The sequence below is a fragment of the Rousettus aegyptiacus genome, unplaced genomic scaffold (assembly GCF_014176215.1).
Source record: "Rousettus aegyptiacus isolate mRouAeg1 unplaced genomic scaffold, mRouAeg1.p scaffold_m13_p_4, whole genome shotgun sequence".
NCBI classification, from domain to species: Eukaryota; Metazoa; Chordata; class Mammalia; order Chiroptera; family Pteropodidae; genus Rousettus; species Rousettus aegyptiacus.
Window position 1 is genome coordinate 139923231 of NW_023416307.1, and position 19751 is coordinate 139942981.

General features: G+C 33.1%; 1 protein-coding gene across 2 annotated transcripts in view; it reads right to left on the bottom strand.

Annotated features, from left to right (window-relative positions):
• Positions 1–431: 431 nt before the first annotated feature.
• NGLY1 (N-glycanase 1) overlaps positions 432–19751 on the bottom strand; it is a 49957-nt gene continuing 30637 nt past the window's right edge. The window contains exons 6-12 of one of the 2 annotated variants that reach the window (XM_036218855.1): positions 16487–16608; positions 15370–15515; positions 13286–13396; positions 12491–12655; positions 8382–8567; positions 1495–1672; positions 432–1134 (exon numbers count right to left, since the gene is read on the bottom strand). In XM_036218855.1, the coding sequence (XP_036074748.1) occupies positions 959–1134; positions 1495–1672; positions 8382–8567; positions 12491–12655; positions 13286–13396; positions 15370–15515; positions 16487–16608 (1084 nt within the window). In that variant the 3' untranslated portion in view covers positions 432–958. The remainder of the gene's footprint in view (positions 1135–1494; positions 1673–8381; positions 8568–12490; positions 12656–13285; positions 13397–15369; positions 15516–16486; positions 16609–19751) is intronic. The other variant, XM_036218856.1, reaches the window with a different exon arrangement.

Consider the following 19751-nt stretch of genomic DNA (forward strand, 5'->3'; position numbering starts at 1 on the left):
TTGTATGAAGAGTTGAGAACTCACTTTGCAGAACGTCACAAAGGCATTCAGAGGACAGTGACCATGTCTTTTTCACCACTGCCTCCTTCACAGTGCTGTCACAATGCTTTTGCACACAAATGCTTAACAGTCACTAAATTTAATTGAAGAGGTTATACGGAACATATACAAAAAACACTTGTTGATATATAAATACCATGTAATGTAGTTAAATGGTTTCAAAGTCAAGACAGAATATTTTTTTCAATGAGGTAGATAAAATACTCAAAAGTAAAGCATTTTCTGAAGTATCTACATATGGATTTATAATATATCTTTGAATTGATGTGGTCAATGTTAAATCTTTCATAACTCTTGTCCATTCAAGCAGTTTTCAATGTTTAGCATACTTATCAAAGGTTTTTATTTAGGCAAAGTAACCACTAAAAAGATATAAAGCAAAATAATTCATTTTATTTCTTAAATGCTTATGTATTTTCAATCATAAAATTTTTCATGCATTATAACTTATGAGATACTACAGTTTCACATTTATTAAAAATTAAAAATTTTAGGAAAGCTAATTCAATTACTTATGAAGAAATGAATGACTGATCAAAAAATATCAAATTATTAGCTTAAGATTTTATCATAATCATGAATAGCATTTCATCATGAATACCTTTATTTTACTTTTAAAACCATACTTACATCTTTTAGATTAAAACCTCATATTGGGACAATAAGACCTTTTTTCTAAATTATAGTCACATATGGAAGGGAGATTTTAATTCAAGGTTTCATTATGGTCCATAGTATAAAGACATATTTTTACGAGGGTTACATGATGGATAGCCAGCAAAGAAATATGCTAGCAGAAAGTAGTAAACTGCCATCTAAGCATGCACAGAACCAAGAGACTAATTTAGAACATGGTAAGTCCTTGATTATTGCCAGCTTTTCTATAATGTTCAGGTTCTCAAAGGTCACTGAATTTTATAATTATCTCCAAACAATTTTCTTCATGGTCATTTAAGCTTTGTCTAAACAGCTGGGTATGTTGCCAAGCAACATCACCATCTCCTCCATTTAATTCTGCTTCCAAAATAACTTCAGTGGCACCAGAAAAATCATGATAGGAACGAAGAGTTTTATCTGTTGGAAGAAAAAAAAAATAACACTTTGCTTTTGGTAACTTAAAGAACAGATAGTTTTAAAATGAATTTTATATACCTTACTTGTAAGTAAAATATAAATACAAATTAATCTTCATGGAGGAAATGTGTCCTTTGAAACAAATGATTTTCCTCCTTCCATTTGTTTCACAATAAAAAACATAAGCCCTTCTATTAGAATGAAGTTATACAGATTTTAATTAAAAAAAATTTTTTTTTACTGCAATACTATGAATAATTCTTGGGTAGGAAAAACTCGAAACTATCTCTCAATTAAGTACAATTACTTTTCAGAATGTTAAATACACACTCACGATTAATTCTCTAGTCAAATGCTTACCGCCTGACAGTTCTAGTTGTGCTGTATCAGATCGCAATTTCCACTGTATTGTTCCAGTGTGAAAGGTTTGACTACTTGTTCTCATGGAAATGCTATCTACTTTTAGGCCAACTGACCCACATTCAAACTTCCAGGAAATGTATGCATTAGATGATCCTTCCTTTCGGGCTAAATACACCTATAAATGAGGAGGAAGAATGAATTGTTAGAAATAATGAAATAGTGTAGAAAATGAATATAGTCAGTTTTATTGTCACAGGATACTATGTATAAATGGTTATTAAAAATTGAATTTTTCCTCACTGAAAAGATTTTTACTGCTAACATTTTTTTTAAAAAAAAATTTTACTAGCTGTTTTACCTATTGCATCTTTTGCTCTGGAAGAAAGACATTACTTGAATAGACAGCCCAATGAGTACAGCCCTAAAGGGAGGGTTACATGCTAAATAAATTTTGATAAATCATATTTTTTTAAATGAGTAGGTCCAGCTATTTAAAATGAACTTTATGATGAATTCTGCTGAAAATACAGAATCCTTTTAAATGCAATTATTCATTAATTTATCTTTTCAAAGTCTAGATTTTCAGATGTACTTTCCTAGAATGATGGGCCATATTCTCTAAATCGAATACCTCAGATACTGCTAAGTAATGGTCTAAAAGGTAATATCCATGCTTCCTTCACCATCAATGTTCCCTTACAACTTTAAATGTATATATATACTATTTAAGACATCCAAGTTTACTGGCTGCTTCTAGCTTATCTCCGCTCATAGTATCACCTACGCTCTTTAAGATGATGACATGAAAACTGGCATCCAAGAGTTATCTTGGTCTTTCACAGATAACTCCATTCACCCAGGTTCAAACTCCTAAGGATCTGACTCTTTAATTGTTAATCCCCGATGTCCAAACTCCCCACAATAAACTATGCATTTCTTTGAAATAAATCTTGAAAAAGTCTCTTTCTTCATTTATACTGCACTTACCACTATAGTTATGACTTTATGCTCATCTTTCTGCAACTGCCTAAATGATGTTTTAAAGATCTCACTTCCTTCATATCATTTGCCTGGTTTAGAATGCAGAGCTAGCGCCTGGCTCTTGCATTAGATCCAAACTCTTAGCTTTCATGGTCCTCCAGAATTTCACCCCACCTTGAACTGCCAACATTCCCTTATTCAATTTATTTCAGGTGTACCTGTATGATCTAACTTGAGCAAATCATAAGCTCTCTGGGGGGCACAGGTTCTAGATTCACAGGAGAATTTAATAAATAGTATTTAAGTGTTAATTTGTATACAAACATACATGTTCTTTTAGAAATGTCAAATTCACTTCTCAGGGGCAAATAGTTTGAAGTACCATATAAAAAACATCTGCATAAAAATATTCTACTCCATGTTTTTAGTCATCAAGCAAGAAATTAATCACTGCTAATGGTCTAATGATATTCTAATCTATTAGGCAATCTATAGATACTTTTCTTCCAGGTTAAATTGTCAGTTAAGTTGAAAGCTTTTAAAATCAGCGAGCTGGAGATATAAAACAACAATCTCTTTCTAAGGAAAACTATTTGAACTCCTTCAATTAGGTATGTATAATCAACTACTGTTGTTCTGGATGACACACCTAGACATATAGAACTGTCAACTGCTCCACTCAAATTCAGGGCAATCTCACTATAATTACCTCTGATGCTCCCATGTTAATACTGCATGTTTAACTCCTCTTATAGGAGTTTGTAAAGAGAACCTGGGACTCAGGAATGCACCAATGCTCTCTGGGAGCTGTTTATTCTACCTATCCTAACTACTGGCTATCCATAGTTTAATTATCCCTTCAAAGAAGAGGCTAGTAAAGGGGATTATCTGGAAAAGATAAGCCAAACAGTGTGGTTACAGGAAGAAAGGGGGTTGGAAGAAACTAAAAGATAGGGGAAAAGTAATCTTAAGACAGAAATACATTCAAATTCATATCTCAGAATATACTTCTATATCATATGGATTTTCAGAGCTCAGTAGCTTCAAATGTCTCCCCAAAAGTATGACTATAAAATATGAGAGACTGAAGTCAGGTTAATTTCAAATTTCTAGCTTACCCCAAGAAACATCTTAATTATACCATGTGGCTCTGGGCCAGAACTGTGGTTTCAACTGTCATAGAAGGTTTATAATAGTTGAAGAACATGTCTGAGAGAATTGCTTGTTCTAAGACTTACATTTTTCAGTTCTAAAAGCACCAGCCTTTAAAACTCTAAATAGTTAAATGCTGAAATAAATGTTCAAATATACTGTGAACGAATAAAAGGTCTCAGGCTAAATAATGATATATGGAGATAAAACAGGCTATATTAAAAATTCATGTAATCTTTTTCACATAATATAAGCATTTTAACCAATTTATTTTAACTCAGCATTTTTAGAGGCAGTAGGAAGTTAACAAGAATATGCATACTCAGTTTGATAATGTGAAATGCACCGAAACAACAAGATTTATATAAACTTCCATATGTGATCCTGCCTATGTATGATACTAACAGAATCAGTAATTATAATTTAGGAGAAAAATATACTATAAGCTCTCAAATATTCAATTGTTTGGTTGAGACAAAAAAAAAAAAGCATTTTTGTAACTGTTGATGGTTCTTTACTTCTTGAAGTTCTGTTAGAAAATTTTTTGCCTGTTGGCTTTTTAAATCCATAGGTGTCATTACTGTATACAGTTCGACATGCGTGGTTTTACAATTTATGGGACTACTAAGAGGTGAGTGTTGCTACCCCTCCTCTATTCCTCTATCAGCAGTGATGTTAAAATCAGAAGTCGAGAGATTTTCTCCTACGGACTGAAATCTGTATATAGCAGTCCCCAGTGGCCCACATGTAATTACCCCTTTTTGGCATCTGTAAGGACATAAAGGCGTATCACAACTTGTGGGTGGGAACAATACTGGTGTGTCTGTGACTTAAGGTCTAAGTTTATACGACTCACCAAGTACACAAATAAAACTTGTCCTTTGGGTTGTGACTGTAATCACCTTTTTCAAGACCGAGAATAATTTTCATGTCAGCTTTTTTATGTATTTCACATTCTACAGAATATCTTCCACTTAAGAGATTTTCTGATTACTACATGCCAGGCTGGTGTTTGTCTGTTACTGTAGGTTCCTGGAGGTTTGGTTCATACTGTGCTATTTGAAATTTTCTCTAGTATGCTCTTAAAATTATTTTCAGCTTAGCCTACTAGGATTAAATCTAATTACGTTCGCTGTACAGAAGACACCCTGCAGTCAGTCATTTCTAAAGCAGAGCAGTTGTATTTCAGGAGATTTTAGTTTAATGCTGGTAAACTGGTATTGCTCATGAATCTTATTTTTGGTTATTCCATTTTATCACTGGCATCAAACATGAATCACTGTCAGTCCGCACTATAATCTTACTATACTATGATTCCGATTTTTTCCATTCGTGGCCTCTGGAATTACCTCTGGATCACTAGTGTGATCATGTCCTTCTCCTGCCTGAACTCTTATGATTCTCTATTATGTAACTGCAAGGTAATCAAAGTCCCCGGGCCTGACAACATTCACCTCTCTAGTCTCATTTCCAACTATTCTCCCCCATATTCCTTACTTAAATCTTCCCTAGATACACTAGATGTTTCTCATCTCAGTGCTTTTGTACATGCTATTTCTAATGCCCCAGAACGCTGTCTCCTTCCACATCCTGTCCCCGTAATGAGAAACTCTCCCTCCCTCTGCCCACTCCAAAAGCCAACTCATATATAACTTCTTCTGCAAGGCCTTCTCTCAAGAGGCAGTGCTGCCTTCTGTATGCTTCTAGCACTTATTTTACTAATTTGTTAAACAGCTGGTCCACCCATCTTTCCCCTTCACTAGCCTATGCTCACCTTGAGGCTTGCCTCTTAATTCAACATTACATCCTAACTGCCAAACACAACGTCTCACAATATACATGCCTGCTGAATGACTACATGAGTCAATTCTTGACATGATGCCAAGTACCAAAAAGTGACTTTAGAGACAAAGAGAATGACAAACTGCTCAAAACTGCAAAGTATCTAAGAACATCCAAAGCACACAGTCTGAATGAAGATAGGGTTTACTACGGTGCTCTATTATAGCCCTAGAGTGATGCGGAACTTACGCCATATACAATCATTCTTTCTTACATTCACCAAACTTTACTAAACATTTATTATACATCAGACACTATCATAGATCTATGAATACTATATAATACAAAAAGACAGTATCTGTCTGGGAAATATTTACGGTCTAGTCGATGAGAGACAAATAATCTCCCCTCACACATATTTGTTAAATAAATGTCATGAAGCAGAGGTACATAGTGCAGTATGTCAATAAAAGGGGAAACCGATCTGGCTAGCTGGGACTGGAGAAAGTGAAGCTTAAGCCCAGTTCTAAGGATAAATTAATCTAACAGACAGATTAAGTAAGAAAAGGAAAAGGCCAGACTCAGAAGGGCAAGGCTGTACCCTAAGAGTATTCAGTGATGACTGAGGTTTTGAACACGGAGAACATCTTCAAAGGCACCAGGGCAGATGCAGAGAGACTACTGAGGAAGCAAACATCACTTTTATCAAGGTGTTATCACTTGCCTCCTAAAAAGCATACCTGTTTTCTTGCTTTAGCTTTTTATATTCCTTTCGAATCCACACCTTGCTGAACAATGCTTTTGCTAACTGGTAAAATTTAATAAGTCCCTGAGCTCGAGGGAGGCTACCTCTTCAAGAGAGTGAGAATCTGTTCTAAATACCTGAGAGCAGGATGCATGCGAACTGTCATGATTCTAGGCAGGAGACTGCTGAATAAAGATGTGGTGAAAAATAGGCTTCTTCTATTTAGTGAAGCTAGAAAATCTCTAACTGGGGACATGCTAGTGTAGAACCAAAAATACTGATTTAGGAGGAATATTCATGTATTAACGGCAATATATTACTTTTGAGTTATTGGTCTCTACAAGTGTAATTAAGATTCTAATATTTTTCTTCATTTGGCACTAAATATTATAAATGAAAACTGATTCAGTTAGCTTCTAAAATAATGATGCCTTTTATAAAAACATATCAAGGCATAAACTTTATTTGAGTAAGGGCCTGATTTTTCTTTAATGGCCTTTGCATCTCATTTACATTATTTGACTCTTTCTCACAGAATGCACCCTCTCTGACCACAATACTCCATCTAGAGCTCTCAAACTACGCCATGTCCTCCATGCTCTTCCCCTGCTATCCCCTTGCCTTAGGCACACCTACTCATTCTTCCGCGTCCAGCTCAAATGTCACCTGCTCTGTGGAGCTTTGCCCAACTCCCAAAGCCTGAGCTAATTACTCCCTCCTCGGTGTTTCCATAGCAATGTGTTGATATCCTTATTATAGCACTCTTCATCATGGTTAAGATGACTGTTTATGCTTCAGTTTCCCCTGTTAGATTTTGAGAGCAAAAACCATAACCTTCATCTTTTTATGCGTGTAGCTGAGAATGATGCTTAGCACAACAGACACTAAGTAAATGTTGGTCGATGAAGCAAAGAGTGAATAACACAAAGAAAAAATAGGCCATACAATAGACCTGTTTCTCAGAAAAATCACATCTTCTATAGCACAGTTTTTCTCCATTATTACCTTCTACATTAACACTGCTGGTTAGGAAGAAAGGCATGCTTTTTCTTCATTTCGGCAAGTATAAACTAGTCCTTAGATAAGTAACAAATCTATCCTATCCTGCTTTCTGTTCAGAGGAATTTTTTGGATAAGAATAGTCTTCCAGAAGTTCAGCATCTCCCATCAATTATATAATCAATTACAAGTAGAGATACAAACACAGATTCAAATTTTGAAATTTTATCTTGTTTATTTTTTATGCCCTTCTTTAACTAAAGAAGAAAATTCCTAAATCCACAATTTTAATAATGCTATAAGTTATTCTTGGTTTAGTACAAAAAGATCGCCAAGGTAAGTTTTAGAACAAAAACTTACGATTGGAAAAAAAAAAAAAAAAGCTGGGACCTCATCTCTCTGTGTCTTCTATGATAAGCATATAGTAAATGCCCATAAACACTACCAGCTGTTAATCTGTGACTCACTCTTTAATCTATCCAATATGTCTTACAAGTGAACAACTCCCTTCCCACTCAAACATCATGGTATTTAACTGTAAAAGTTCCCTATAAGTTCATTAACTCTATGAAAATCTATCAAAAATATGGCTAGATCTATTGAGGTCATTTGAATAACTCTGAGTTTATTTTGGTCATGTCTAAGGGGTAAGTCAGATTAAAAGCAAAGCCTCTTACTTGTTACAGATAACATGTGACAATAACCTGCAAATTAGCAAAGGGGAACTACTATAGTCCTTGCATCCATTTCTTTAGTCTTTAGGACACAGAGCAGAAATAATATCACTACTCAAATCACCCACATTCTTATGAAAGTGTGTTAAATGGTTAGGTCTTGGGACTTTGAATTAAATGTTATACTCCCTAATAGCCTGCATTTAGTAGGCAATCAACAAATATTGGTAAAGGAATTAAACAGCAATATTTTTACATATTTGTGCAAAAATCAGTCACATGGGTTGGTCACTTGATTAATTTTCCCCATGATAGCATTAAATCTAGTATCTTTGATGAAAATGACTATTTCCTTCATATAAATGCACAAATTTCTTAAGCTCTGTTGATTAGATGTTGAGAACAGAATTTTCTTTTACAGGCTTAAAGACTACTAAAAGTAATTTTGACATAATGGTTTTCTCATTATACACAACTAGAAAATGAAGCCAATCTATATATCTGTTTAAATGACAACAAAGGTTTTAAGAAAGTTTCATGCATTAAGTTACCATGTTCCAGTCTGTTTCAACTTTTCTGAATATGGATTCCATTTTCCACACACCACTTTCCCATCCAGAAATGATCTGATTATTATCTGAAACTCGAGCATAATGATCTTTCACAATATTATAACAAAGGTGAAGTTGTTTAGAAATCTTCTCATTTTCAGAAGGGATGAAAATGGTTTCTTTTCTCTTAAAAAGAAAGAAGAATTAGTTTTTCAGCATAATGGAAGATATATACATACATATATATGTGAACAGAGAGAGAAACTATATATATAGTAGTAAAAGATTCCTTTGACTTAAAAATGAAAAAAATTGGTGCCACTGAAAAATTTTTTATAGGTTAAATATAATCAGTATAATGTTGATACAGCACCTACTACTAGACAGAAAATAAGAAGTATAAATTATAGCTCTGACTTACATATTTGTGATTTTGTGTTCAACCTTAATTCATTTATGTTTTTATTTCCACTACCACCATCTTCTAATTGGACCACAGTCATCTCCTAGAACTGACTCTCAGCTTTCACATTCTATCTTTTCTCTTCATGCTCCACATAGTACTGAAAGTGTTTTTTTTTAAAAAAATGCAAATTAGAATACATCATTTTCTTGCTTGACTCACTCCGCTGACTTTCCACTGTACTTAAACTCTAAACCTTTACCAAGGCTAGGAGTGCCCTGCATCATCGGTCCTCTGCCTCTTTCTCCCAGCAGGTATCAGGTTGCTCTTCCCTTTGTCTCTATACTCCCACCATGTTACTTTTCCTTTATTTCATCAAAAAGGCCCAGCTTATTTTTGCCTCAGGGCCTTGACACATGCTGTTTCTGCCATATCCTGTCCTCTCTACTTTCCATATACTTGATTCTTTCTCATCCTTCAGGCCTCAAACTAAAGCCATTCCATCAGCGTGTCCTCTGCTGACACCCTAAGCTAGGAAAGTGCCTGGGAGCTTGAAACAATCTTCCGTATGTGTGCAATTACTATAAAAGCTTGTGTTTTATCTTAAAATAAAAGCTTGTGTTTTATCTTAAAATAAAAGCCTGTGTTTCACCTTAAAATAAAAGCTTGTGTTTAACCTTAAAATAAAAGCTTGTGTTTTACCTTAAAATTCCAGGCACATTTTACATGCTAGCCCCAAATAAATCTATGGTTTTTTTTTTTTTAATGTAAAATAGTCCCCAGAAATCCTAAAATCACTAAGTAAATCTAAAGCTTGAGAAAGTTGATATATTTATCCTATGTCTTCATGTGCCACTGGCACAATGGTCCCTTCTCCCTTAGACATGAGACATTATCCCTTAGACATTATCTCACCCATTTTGGGTGAGCTAACTCTTTGTTGTAAGGGGCTGCCCTGTGCACTGCAGGTTGTTTAGCAGCATCCCAGGCCTCTGCCCACTTGATACCAGTGGCATCCCTCCTCCCAGCTGTGGCAGCCAGAGTATCTCCAGACATCACCAAACAGCCACTGGAAGGCAAAATCACACACCTTTGAAGAACCACTGCTCTAGTATATGCTAACATGTTGTTACAGCATTTACTAACAAGATAGTAGGCAATGCTTTTTTTCAATTAAACACTGGGTAGCAGGTATTAAACAACACAAAAACTTCAAATGTACAAGAATAAATAATATAAAATAACTTAGAGAATATTTTTATATGTGTGTATGCATATATCGCTCTCAGAATTACAAAATAGTAACATTAAGTATATGAACAAGAAGATAATTCACTAGTAGAGCTTGTAAATATTACCGCCTGAAAGGTAAAAAAAAAAAAAAGTAGTTTTTTATTTTCTGAAATTGGTATTATAGTTAGTATAGTATACTTTAAAACAAGTATGTAATAACAAAGATATTTCAAAGCCTAGACATAAACCAAATGGGAATAAAATTAAAAAATACTATTACCTACAATTTTATAAAGGACAAAAGAAAAAAGAAAAACATTTGTTACTAAACATATCATGTATGCAACTGAACAAACAATCTGGAATTAAGAATAACGTCAATATTTTATAAAATCTTTTAAATCTCAGATTAAGACAAAACTATTCTTTCTGGAAATTATATTACCAACATTTTCTTCATTTTCAACTCATTTCAAGGCATAGTTCCACAATTTTTTAGGACTGATATTTTTCAATTTACTTTTAAAATAAACATCTCTCTCTTTTTTGAATTAATAAATATGTATTTCTAAAGATGAAAATGACTTTTTAACTTCACGACCTTAATATGGTTCTTTGGTAACTGAGGAATTTAAAAGATGTTCAAAAGGAAAATAATCTGGGCACATGACCCAATTCATATTTTTAAAGTTTAATCAACTTACATGCCACACAAGACACAAGAGGAAGCACACCCATCCATAAAAAGAAAAAGAAATGAAGACCTAAATAATAGCGACATTTTAAATTGAACACAGCTGTGAATTAAATTAGCTCTTTTAAAGTGGCTTCATTTAGATTTATACTTGTAACTTGTATTGCATCAGCAGTGATTTGAATTATTTGTTGAATTTAGATCTTGTAGTTCTATGGCTGAACCAACATTTCCAACAGCCTGCTAAAAATGCCAGGATAATTAAAAAGCAAACAAAGTTTACTGGGGATAATTCACCCCATTTGGAAATATTCTTTTACTGGAGAAATGAATTGCAACAATGGCAAATTTAGAAAATGTAGATACAAAACTTTTATTTGTTTGAAACTGTTGCTATTAATACTCTGATAAGTTATTTTCAAGTATTTTTTCATTACATATCATCTTAAACCTTTATATAAAATACTTCCTAGGGGGTCAACTTTAAACTAAATTCATAAAGGGTGAGAGACAATCTATTGTACTTTCTTAATGTCTATTACAGAGCTTTTCACCTACCCAGCCTCTAATTATAGACATATTTCCATTGTTCATTATTTAATTTGGGAAGGTTAATCAAGAGATACCTTAAAATAAGTTTGACAATGTAATAGTAATCACATCAGAAGCAGTAATTTCTAGCCAATATCGGATGTATGTAAATATATAATAAACAATCAGCTGCTTATCTAGACTCTATATTTTCCCACTGTACTTAAGTTTTTCATATGGAAAAAAGATAAAACAAGGCTCTTTTAAAGACTTGAACAAGCACGTCCCAAAAGAAGATATCCAACATTTAAAAACTAGGCATTCAACTTTATCAGCCACCACTAAGGAGCGAATTAAAATCACAACATACTAATACTATGTACCACCAGGACTGCTGAAACGAAAAACATAGACAATACCAACTATATGTAAAGATATGGAATAATTTCACATACCGCTGGTAAAAGTGTAAACTGGCACAAGCACTTTGGTAGTGTCTACTAATGTGGAATATACTCACACTCTATTACCTAGCAATTCCACACCGAGGTATATACCCAATTGAAATGTGTAAATATATTCACTGAAAACATGTATATGAATGTTCACAGCAGCACAATTTTTAATAGCCAAAAGCTAGAAACAACTCAAATACCCATCAATAGTGGCATGGATAAATAATGTATATTCATACAATAAAGTGTTATACAGCAATGAGAATAAACATACCATAAACATATAGCAATAAGAGTTACACGTTTATGATCTGTTATATGCCTATGTCATCAATGTTGAGAAAGAAACCATTCACAAAGAGTACATACATATGATTCTATTTACATAAAGCACAGTAACAGGCAAAACTAATGAGAAACCAAGAAAAGGTTACTCTTTGGGGAAAAAGGCAGGAACTGAAAGGGTTCTGATGCATGATTACATGGGTGCTCAATTTGTGAAAATCTGTTAAGCTATACATATAATATGTGCATTTTCTGTATGTACTTCAGTAAAAGTTATATGGCACTCAAAACTTACATAAGGTAAATAGAAAAATCCTGTTATAATGTTATGATAATCTTATATGTGATTAGACTATGTCAATCAATTATTGTTTTCTTCAAATGTTTACATATTTTAGCAATTACTATAAAAAGTTAATTGAAAGGTCATAGCCAATGCATTTTTTAATAAGTAAAGAGCACAGTACAGGAAAGTGAGAAGATTATCATGCTATAATGAATTAAATACCTCTAGGCCCATTTCACCTCGGGCTACTCTCCACGCCACTGACCCAGATATTCTTCCACCAAGTTCTCCAGGTTTAGGGGTTTTTGGAGATATAAATTCAACAAGCTCCACAATTATCCTCTGGAGAAGTTCTTTTCTTCTGTTTTCTGACAAAGACACTTGCCTCTGCAATTCACGTTTAAAAAACGTCATTAAGATTAGGGGAATATAGAGGTTCATCTCTAAGTAAGAATATACTTAAAACATCCGTATTTTAAGGGAATCTTGAAAGAAGTAACCGACTTTATTTGTATACGTATAATTATCTGAAAAGAAAAACAACACTGCAAAATGCAAAATAATTTTATAAAATTTATGTAAAGAAATCATTTTTACACTCATAGTCAACTCTCCACAGCTTTTACTATGCCAGATTTAAAAGCAGTCACTCTTACAAATTTTCTGTGCCTTATTTCAGAAATTTCCATACCTGAACAAGTATGTATGTGTGTGTATAATTATATTAAAGACAATTTATTTTGATATATAAGACAGAACGCTTTTTTATGTTGTTTTACATATATTGAAATTTTGTTTCTCTGAACTTTAAGAAACATGCCCATTTAACATAAAAAAGCACATTTAAAAAGAATCATCAAAATTTCCAACGAACAAAAAAACATTTAACATATTAAAATATTTTTGCTTGCAAAATAATGCTACTACTTTAAGAACGTAATGGGTTAAAAATTGGCTTGTGAGTATATAAAAAAATTTCAAATGTCCTCTCAAAAGTGACAAATGCCCATCACATACCTGCTTATTAAGTCCATTAATAGTTTCTCGTAGTACTTCTTCTTTAATCTCAGTTCTTCTAGAAATTACCTCCTCATGTTTACAAGAATATCGCCAAGTGACATCAACCACCTCAAATTACATAATACAAATATTTAACAAGATTATAACTATCAACCTTAATTTGCTAAATACCTAGAATGTAATTTTTTACATTTAATTTTATTACTAGTTTTAAGTATATAGTACATTGGCTAGACATTTAAATAGTTTATAAAACGATCCCTCTAATTACTCTTAGAATGTAATTCTTCAATACAATTTTTAAAATACTATTCTGTTTAAAATTTTTAAAACCTGTGGGAAAAAATCGAGAATATGTTTTTTGTTTATTTTCTGACAGGTACACTCCAAGACAGATTGTGATGAGGAAATTTTCAGAATATTTAGGGTTTTAAAAACTTATTTATAAAGCTGTTTCATAAAATTCATATTATAAAATTGATTTTTGACAAAGGTACAATAACAATTCAGTGGAGAAAAGATAATCTTTTCAACAAATGGTGCTAAAACAATTTGTTATCCATTCGCAAAATAATGAATTTCAATCTACACCTTTGAGTATATTCAAAATTAGCTCAAAATAGATCACAGATCCAAGTGTAAAACTAGCAGTACAAAATTTCTCAAAGAAATCAAAAGAGAAAATCATTGTGGCCTGGGCTCAGCAATAATTTCTTAGATATGTCAAAGAGCATAATCACAAAAGAACAAATTGACAAACTGGACTTCATCAATTTCTTTTCTTTGAAAGTCATTAAGAGAAAGAAAAGACAAGCCACAGACAAGGAGAAATATTTTGGAAAGCATTACTAATAAAGAGCTTGTATTCAGAACATGTAAAGAACTCCTAAGACTCAAAAAAAACCCATCCGAATTTTTAAAAAATGGACTAAGGACATGTGGATGGCAAACAAGCACATAAAAAGATGTTCAGTACTGCCATTGGAGAAAAATACAAGTGAAAACCACAATGAGATACCATTAAACATCTATTAAAATGGCTAAAATTAAAAAGTGAGACCATACTAAATATTAGCAAAGATATGGAGAAACTGAGAACTCACACATACTGCTGGTGACATGGCATAATCACTTTGGAAAACAGGTTAGCAGTTTCTTAAAAAGCTAAATAAACACCTATCATATGATCCAGTCATTCATTCCACTTCTCGGAATGTATCAAAGAGAAAAGAAAGTATATGCTCATGTAAAGACTTATGCCTGAATATGTATAACAGCTTTATTTGAAATAATAAAAAACTGGAAAGTACTCAAACGGTACATTCATACAATGGAATGCTACTCAGCAATTAAAAATAAACAGCTGATACATGTAAACATATGGATGAATCTCAAAATGATCGAGTAAAAGAAACCGGACATCCCTACCCCGACCCCACCAAAAAGAGGATAGGTACTCCTTGACTTGTGCTGGGGTTATATCCCAATAAAGCCATCATAAGTTGAATATGTCATTAGGTTGAAAATGCATTCAATACTAGTACACTGTAGAGTATTGGTTATTTATCCTTGTGATCGAATGGTTTACTGGGAGTTGCGGCTCGCTGCCATTGCCCAGGATCATGAGAGTACTGTACTGCGTATCACAAGCCCAGGAAAAGATCAAAAATCAAAATTCAAAGTGCAGTTTCTACTGAATGTGCATTGTTTTTGCACTACTGTGAAGTCAAAAAATCATTAAGTTGAGCCATTGCTGATAGTCATAAGTCGGACCATCTGTATATAACTGCATTTACATAAAACTCTAGAAATACAGATTAATCTAGTGACAGAAAGCAGATCCATGGTTGCCTGGACAAGGGCACAAGCAGAAGAGATAACAGCGACATAAGTAAACTTCTAGGGGGTAGCGGGTATGTTCACTACCTTGATTTTGTGAAGGTAATTTCATGCGTGTATATAAATGACAAAATTTATTAAATCGTACACTTTAAATATTCGATGCTTTTTATGATTATACCTTCAAAAGCTGTCAAAAAAATTTGATTCTTAGAAAAAAATTTTTTTCTCCTATGCCCTACCTCATCTTTAGAAAACGCTATGACATAGGAAAGCTTCTTGCCCCACCCTATTTCATAGAGGAGTGGTTTGTCACAGACATCCTCACACGCATCACAGTGCAACCACCGCTGCTGAGAAGGAGAATAGACTTCTGTCCAGACGTGGTCTACGCGAGAGACAAGAAAGCAGTAGGAAAAAAGGAGGAAAAAAAATAGTTAAAACCAGAATGACTTCTAATAACCAGAGAGAAAGTCCTAAGAATTACATCATAAAGGTATTTGCAATATTATAAATTTCAGTTTATATTTCAGCATTTTGTGGCATACAAGACTCTAGAACACTTTTTTTCTGTCTCTTTGAAACCTTTGAAAATGCTTTTGGAATTTCTTTAATGTAGTCAGGTTTAGGTTCAATTATAAATAATGTAAGCTGTAACTTTTAAAAAGGTGAACGTGTTGAACAGCAGCATCAAAAACATGGGGATCACTTTGCTAATGTGAAGAAGTTAGTGGCACTTTTGAAAACGCAGTCTGTTTCTCAACTTTTAAAACCGAGGAATAACAGGAGGTCTAACAAAGGATGTCTGGTTATTGATGTTCTCTGCTCAATTATGAGAACAATAACTATTAAGTGAAAGTTTCAGTTTGTTATTACGAAAACAACAGAAAGAGAAGTAAAACTCTAAGAGCAAGAAAAACGAACTTTTAACATGTAGATGATGAGTCATTTCTAAATAAGGACAATATAAATTTCACATGGCTTTTATTACTTTTTTGTATATTAAGGTTTAAGATTACTAAATCTTTTATGTTACTCCCTACGACAATGAAGATTTCTGTAACACATTACACATGTCCTTATCCATATAGAAACAGCATCGCTAAAAATGTCTCAGTAAATTATTAATAAAAGAATGTCTATAGTACAAAGTACTAAGCAAAATGCTAGGTGCAGTATAAAAATCTTGTGATCCCCATGAAAAACTGGTGAGGTTGATATTATTGTTATTTTACAAAAGGCAAATGGAAATTCAGACCGACAACACCAGAAAGTAATAGAAAATATGAGCCCAGACTGTAAACCTAAATCCTTAAATCTGCATAGCCCCCATAACTCTGCTCATACTCTGCTCTGTACCTGTGTAATCCCAAACATAGCGAGCTTCAAACCCTAAGGCTCGGCAACAAAGTGTAAAACAATTGGCCCACTCGCCACACCGTCCACTTCTTGTTTCTAGAAGTTTCTCGGGGTTATTATACCTGGTTTAAAATAACAATAAAAAAAGTTTTGATTATAAATAAGAATTTTAACAAATTTATATTATTTCTGTGCCAAACAGTAAAATTTCTTAATTTCATATTTTAATAAGAGCCTAAAATATATGAGGCATTGTGCTACAATCTTTGGTAAAAATGATTAAACATTAAAAGTAGTACAGCCTTCAGGGAGTTTACAGTCCAAAGAGAGAGAAGGAATTTACGCAAATAACTACACGGAAGAACGTGATACAACCCGTTCACCAGGTCAGTGTCATGGGAGATTCAGTGTGCGGGAGCATGGTTGGGGAGGAGGAGCCTGTACTTAGACTGGGCCTTGAAGGACAGACAGGATTTGCACAGGCAGAGATTCTCCAGGAAATCTGCTTTGAGCATTAACGTTACTCCAACATGTGGTATAATTAGCTCATTGTATTTAAAAGGTAAACAACTCTAACAGATTACTCACTAAAGCTCTTAAAGCATAGCTGAGCTCAATTTTACTTAAAATACTTTTTTTTCCTTTAATGGTATTTCGATTGAAATTTTATTCTGAAAAAGAATCCACTTAAAGTTGCTTGCTAGTTTGGAAGTCATTTTTTTTTTTTTTTAAGATAGAGACACTTGCAATGTCTCCAGCTATAAAATTATCACAAAACACCAAATTTTGCATACTGTGTTGAGAATGGCTTTGAGCTGATAGTGCCCCAGCTGAGCAGAGATGCCAGCAGCCATGAGCTTAGGAGGGAAGGAAACAGCTGCACGAATGACCGGCTCTGCGATGGCAAGTTTGTTTTAGCAGACACTCTTTTTTTTTTTTTTTGCCCACTTATTCTTTCCTTTATTTTTCTTTCTCTTTGAATGAAACACAAACTATTTTATTCACACACACAAGAGAGAGAAGGTAGAAATGAACACTTAAGACTTAATTGAGCTTAAAAACATGCACATTAGAAATACTTTGAGACCTGATGGTATCCCAATTTCAGTACTCTCTTGACTTCCCACCTCAAACCTGGATAACCACTATCCTGAATTGGGGATTTACCAAGGCCTTGTTAGTTTACAGAATTTGTATAAAGCCCACTTTCCCAAGTTTTTTTTTTTTTTTTAATGTTTTTAACTTGGTAAAGAAATCATATAGAATGCATTTTGAGATTCTTTTTCACAATAGTAGGTTTGTAAAATTCACCTACATTGGCACACAAAGGTGAAGCTTATCAGTTTTCATTGCTGTATAGTATTACATTTTAGCTTTATGCCACGCTATAAATAATGCTCTACAAATATTCTCTCATCTCCTGGTGTGGACAGGCATAGGAGTAAAATTTCTGAATCTTTAATCATAAGTTTCTTCAATGTTACAAGAAAATGCCAAATTGCTTACCAAAACTGTTGTACCAATTTATAATCTACCAGTAGAGTTCAGAAGTAGAATTTTCTTGTTCTCCTTCTCTCTTTCTGTCTCTCAGAGCCTCGCAAATACCTCATATCATCAGATTTAAATTTTTTTTTTGCCAAATTAGTAATATATCCCATTGTAGTCTTAATATGCACTGCTGATTACTAGTAATCTGATTGAATATATTTTTGTATGTTTTTCAAAAAATGTGATGTAATTCTGTCAAATGTTAATTCATTTCTTTTGTGCATTTTTCTATATAGTTGGTTGTTATTTTCTTTCAGATTTTTAGCAATTCTTTATATGTTCTGTATATAAACATATTATGACACAATTCTGTCAAAGGTCTGTTCAGTTTACATCCCTTCCCATTTTTCTGTTTCCTTGTCATCTTATTGATTAATAAGTTATATAGTTATATGTGTCGAAATACCTTCTTCCAGATTGTGCATTTTTCCCACTTTCTTTATAATGTTTTTACTTTAAATTATAATTTAAATTTTGCCAATAATTGGTTATTGTTTTTGTATCTTTTAAAAAAAATTTTTACTTTTAAGTTACAGTTGATATTTGGTATAATTTTATATTAGTTTCAGGTATATAGCATAGTGGTTAGACATTTACATAATTTACAAAGTTAAGTGAAATTATAATTTAGCTAATTAGGTACCTAAAGTTATAAATGTATATTAAGAAGTAAAACAGCAAAATTAGAGCATGCTATGCACCTCCATCTCCTGTATACTACTTGTGTCAAGGTGAATGACCAGCTTAGCCTCTACTTAATAGTGTTCATCATCCCAACCCTACATAGAAAACAGCTAGCTAACAGTAAAACAAGCAAATGTTTAGAAAGAAAAAGAATGACACTTTTTATAAAGATCTTTGTTAGCCTATAACCCTCCATAGTGCATTATCAGTTTAGATCCAACCACCTAGAGAGAATTTATGAGGAATTTAATTTATATTTTTTATTTTCAAATCTTTGCAAAGTGCCTGTGCAAATGTATGCTGAATATAAAAAAAAAAAAACTTTAACAAATTTTAGATAATAATTGGATATTAGATTCTGTTTATCCTATATTCTGTATATCACAGGGACGGTTCCTAATAAGAACAAAACTGAGTCTCTAAATCTTCTAAATTATGCATTTCGAAAACTTTGTATCTTTTTTGCCTGATGATATAACCATACTTTACCAGTATTGCCATTTAAGAAAATCTGATAAGAGGCTTGTAAATTAAAAGATGGAAAAAAATTAACTGAGAAGTCCAAATTTCCTCAATTCAAAATTTAGAGATATGAGGGTAGGTTAATTTGGGCACAGGAGGCACCTAATTAAAATAAACTTCTGTAGTTAAACAAAATATACATAATGGCACAATACTTTTACCTTCCATATTACCATCTGATGATTTTAAGTAACGTACTGTGTTCACTATCATAATTATCAGTATTATTAATAATGTTAGTATTTTTTTATGTACTATCAAGTATTATTAAAGTTAAATTGCATGTGTTGAACAAACAATACAAGATTTAGACCATTAAATGTGCTAGGACTACACCTAATATATATTTGAGAGTAAGCAAGACCTTGTAGGCAATATGATCTCTGCTGCAAGTATTCAACTGTGCCATTCTAATGTAAAAACAGTTATAGACCATACATAAATGAATCAGCATGGATGTATTCCAATAAAACTGAATTTAGCCTGCCAGCAATAGCTTGCTGACTCCTGT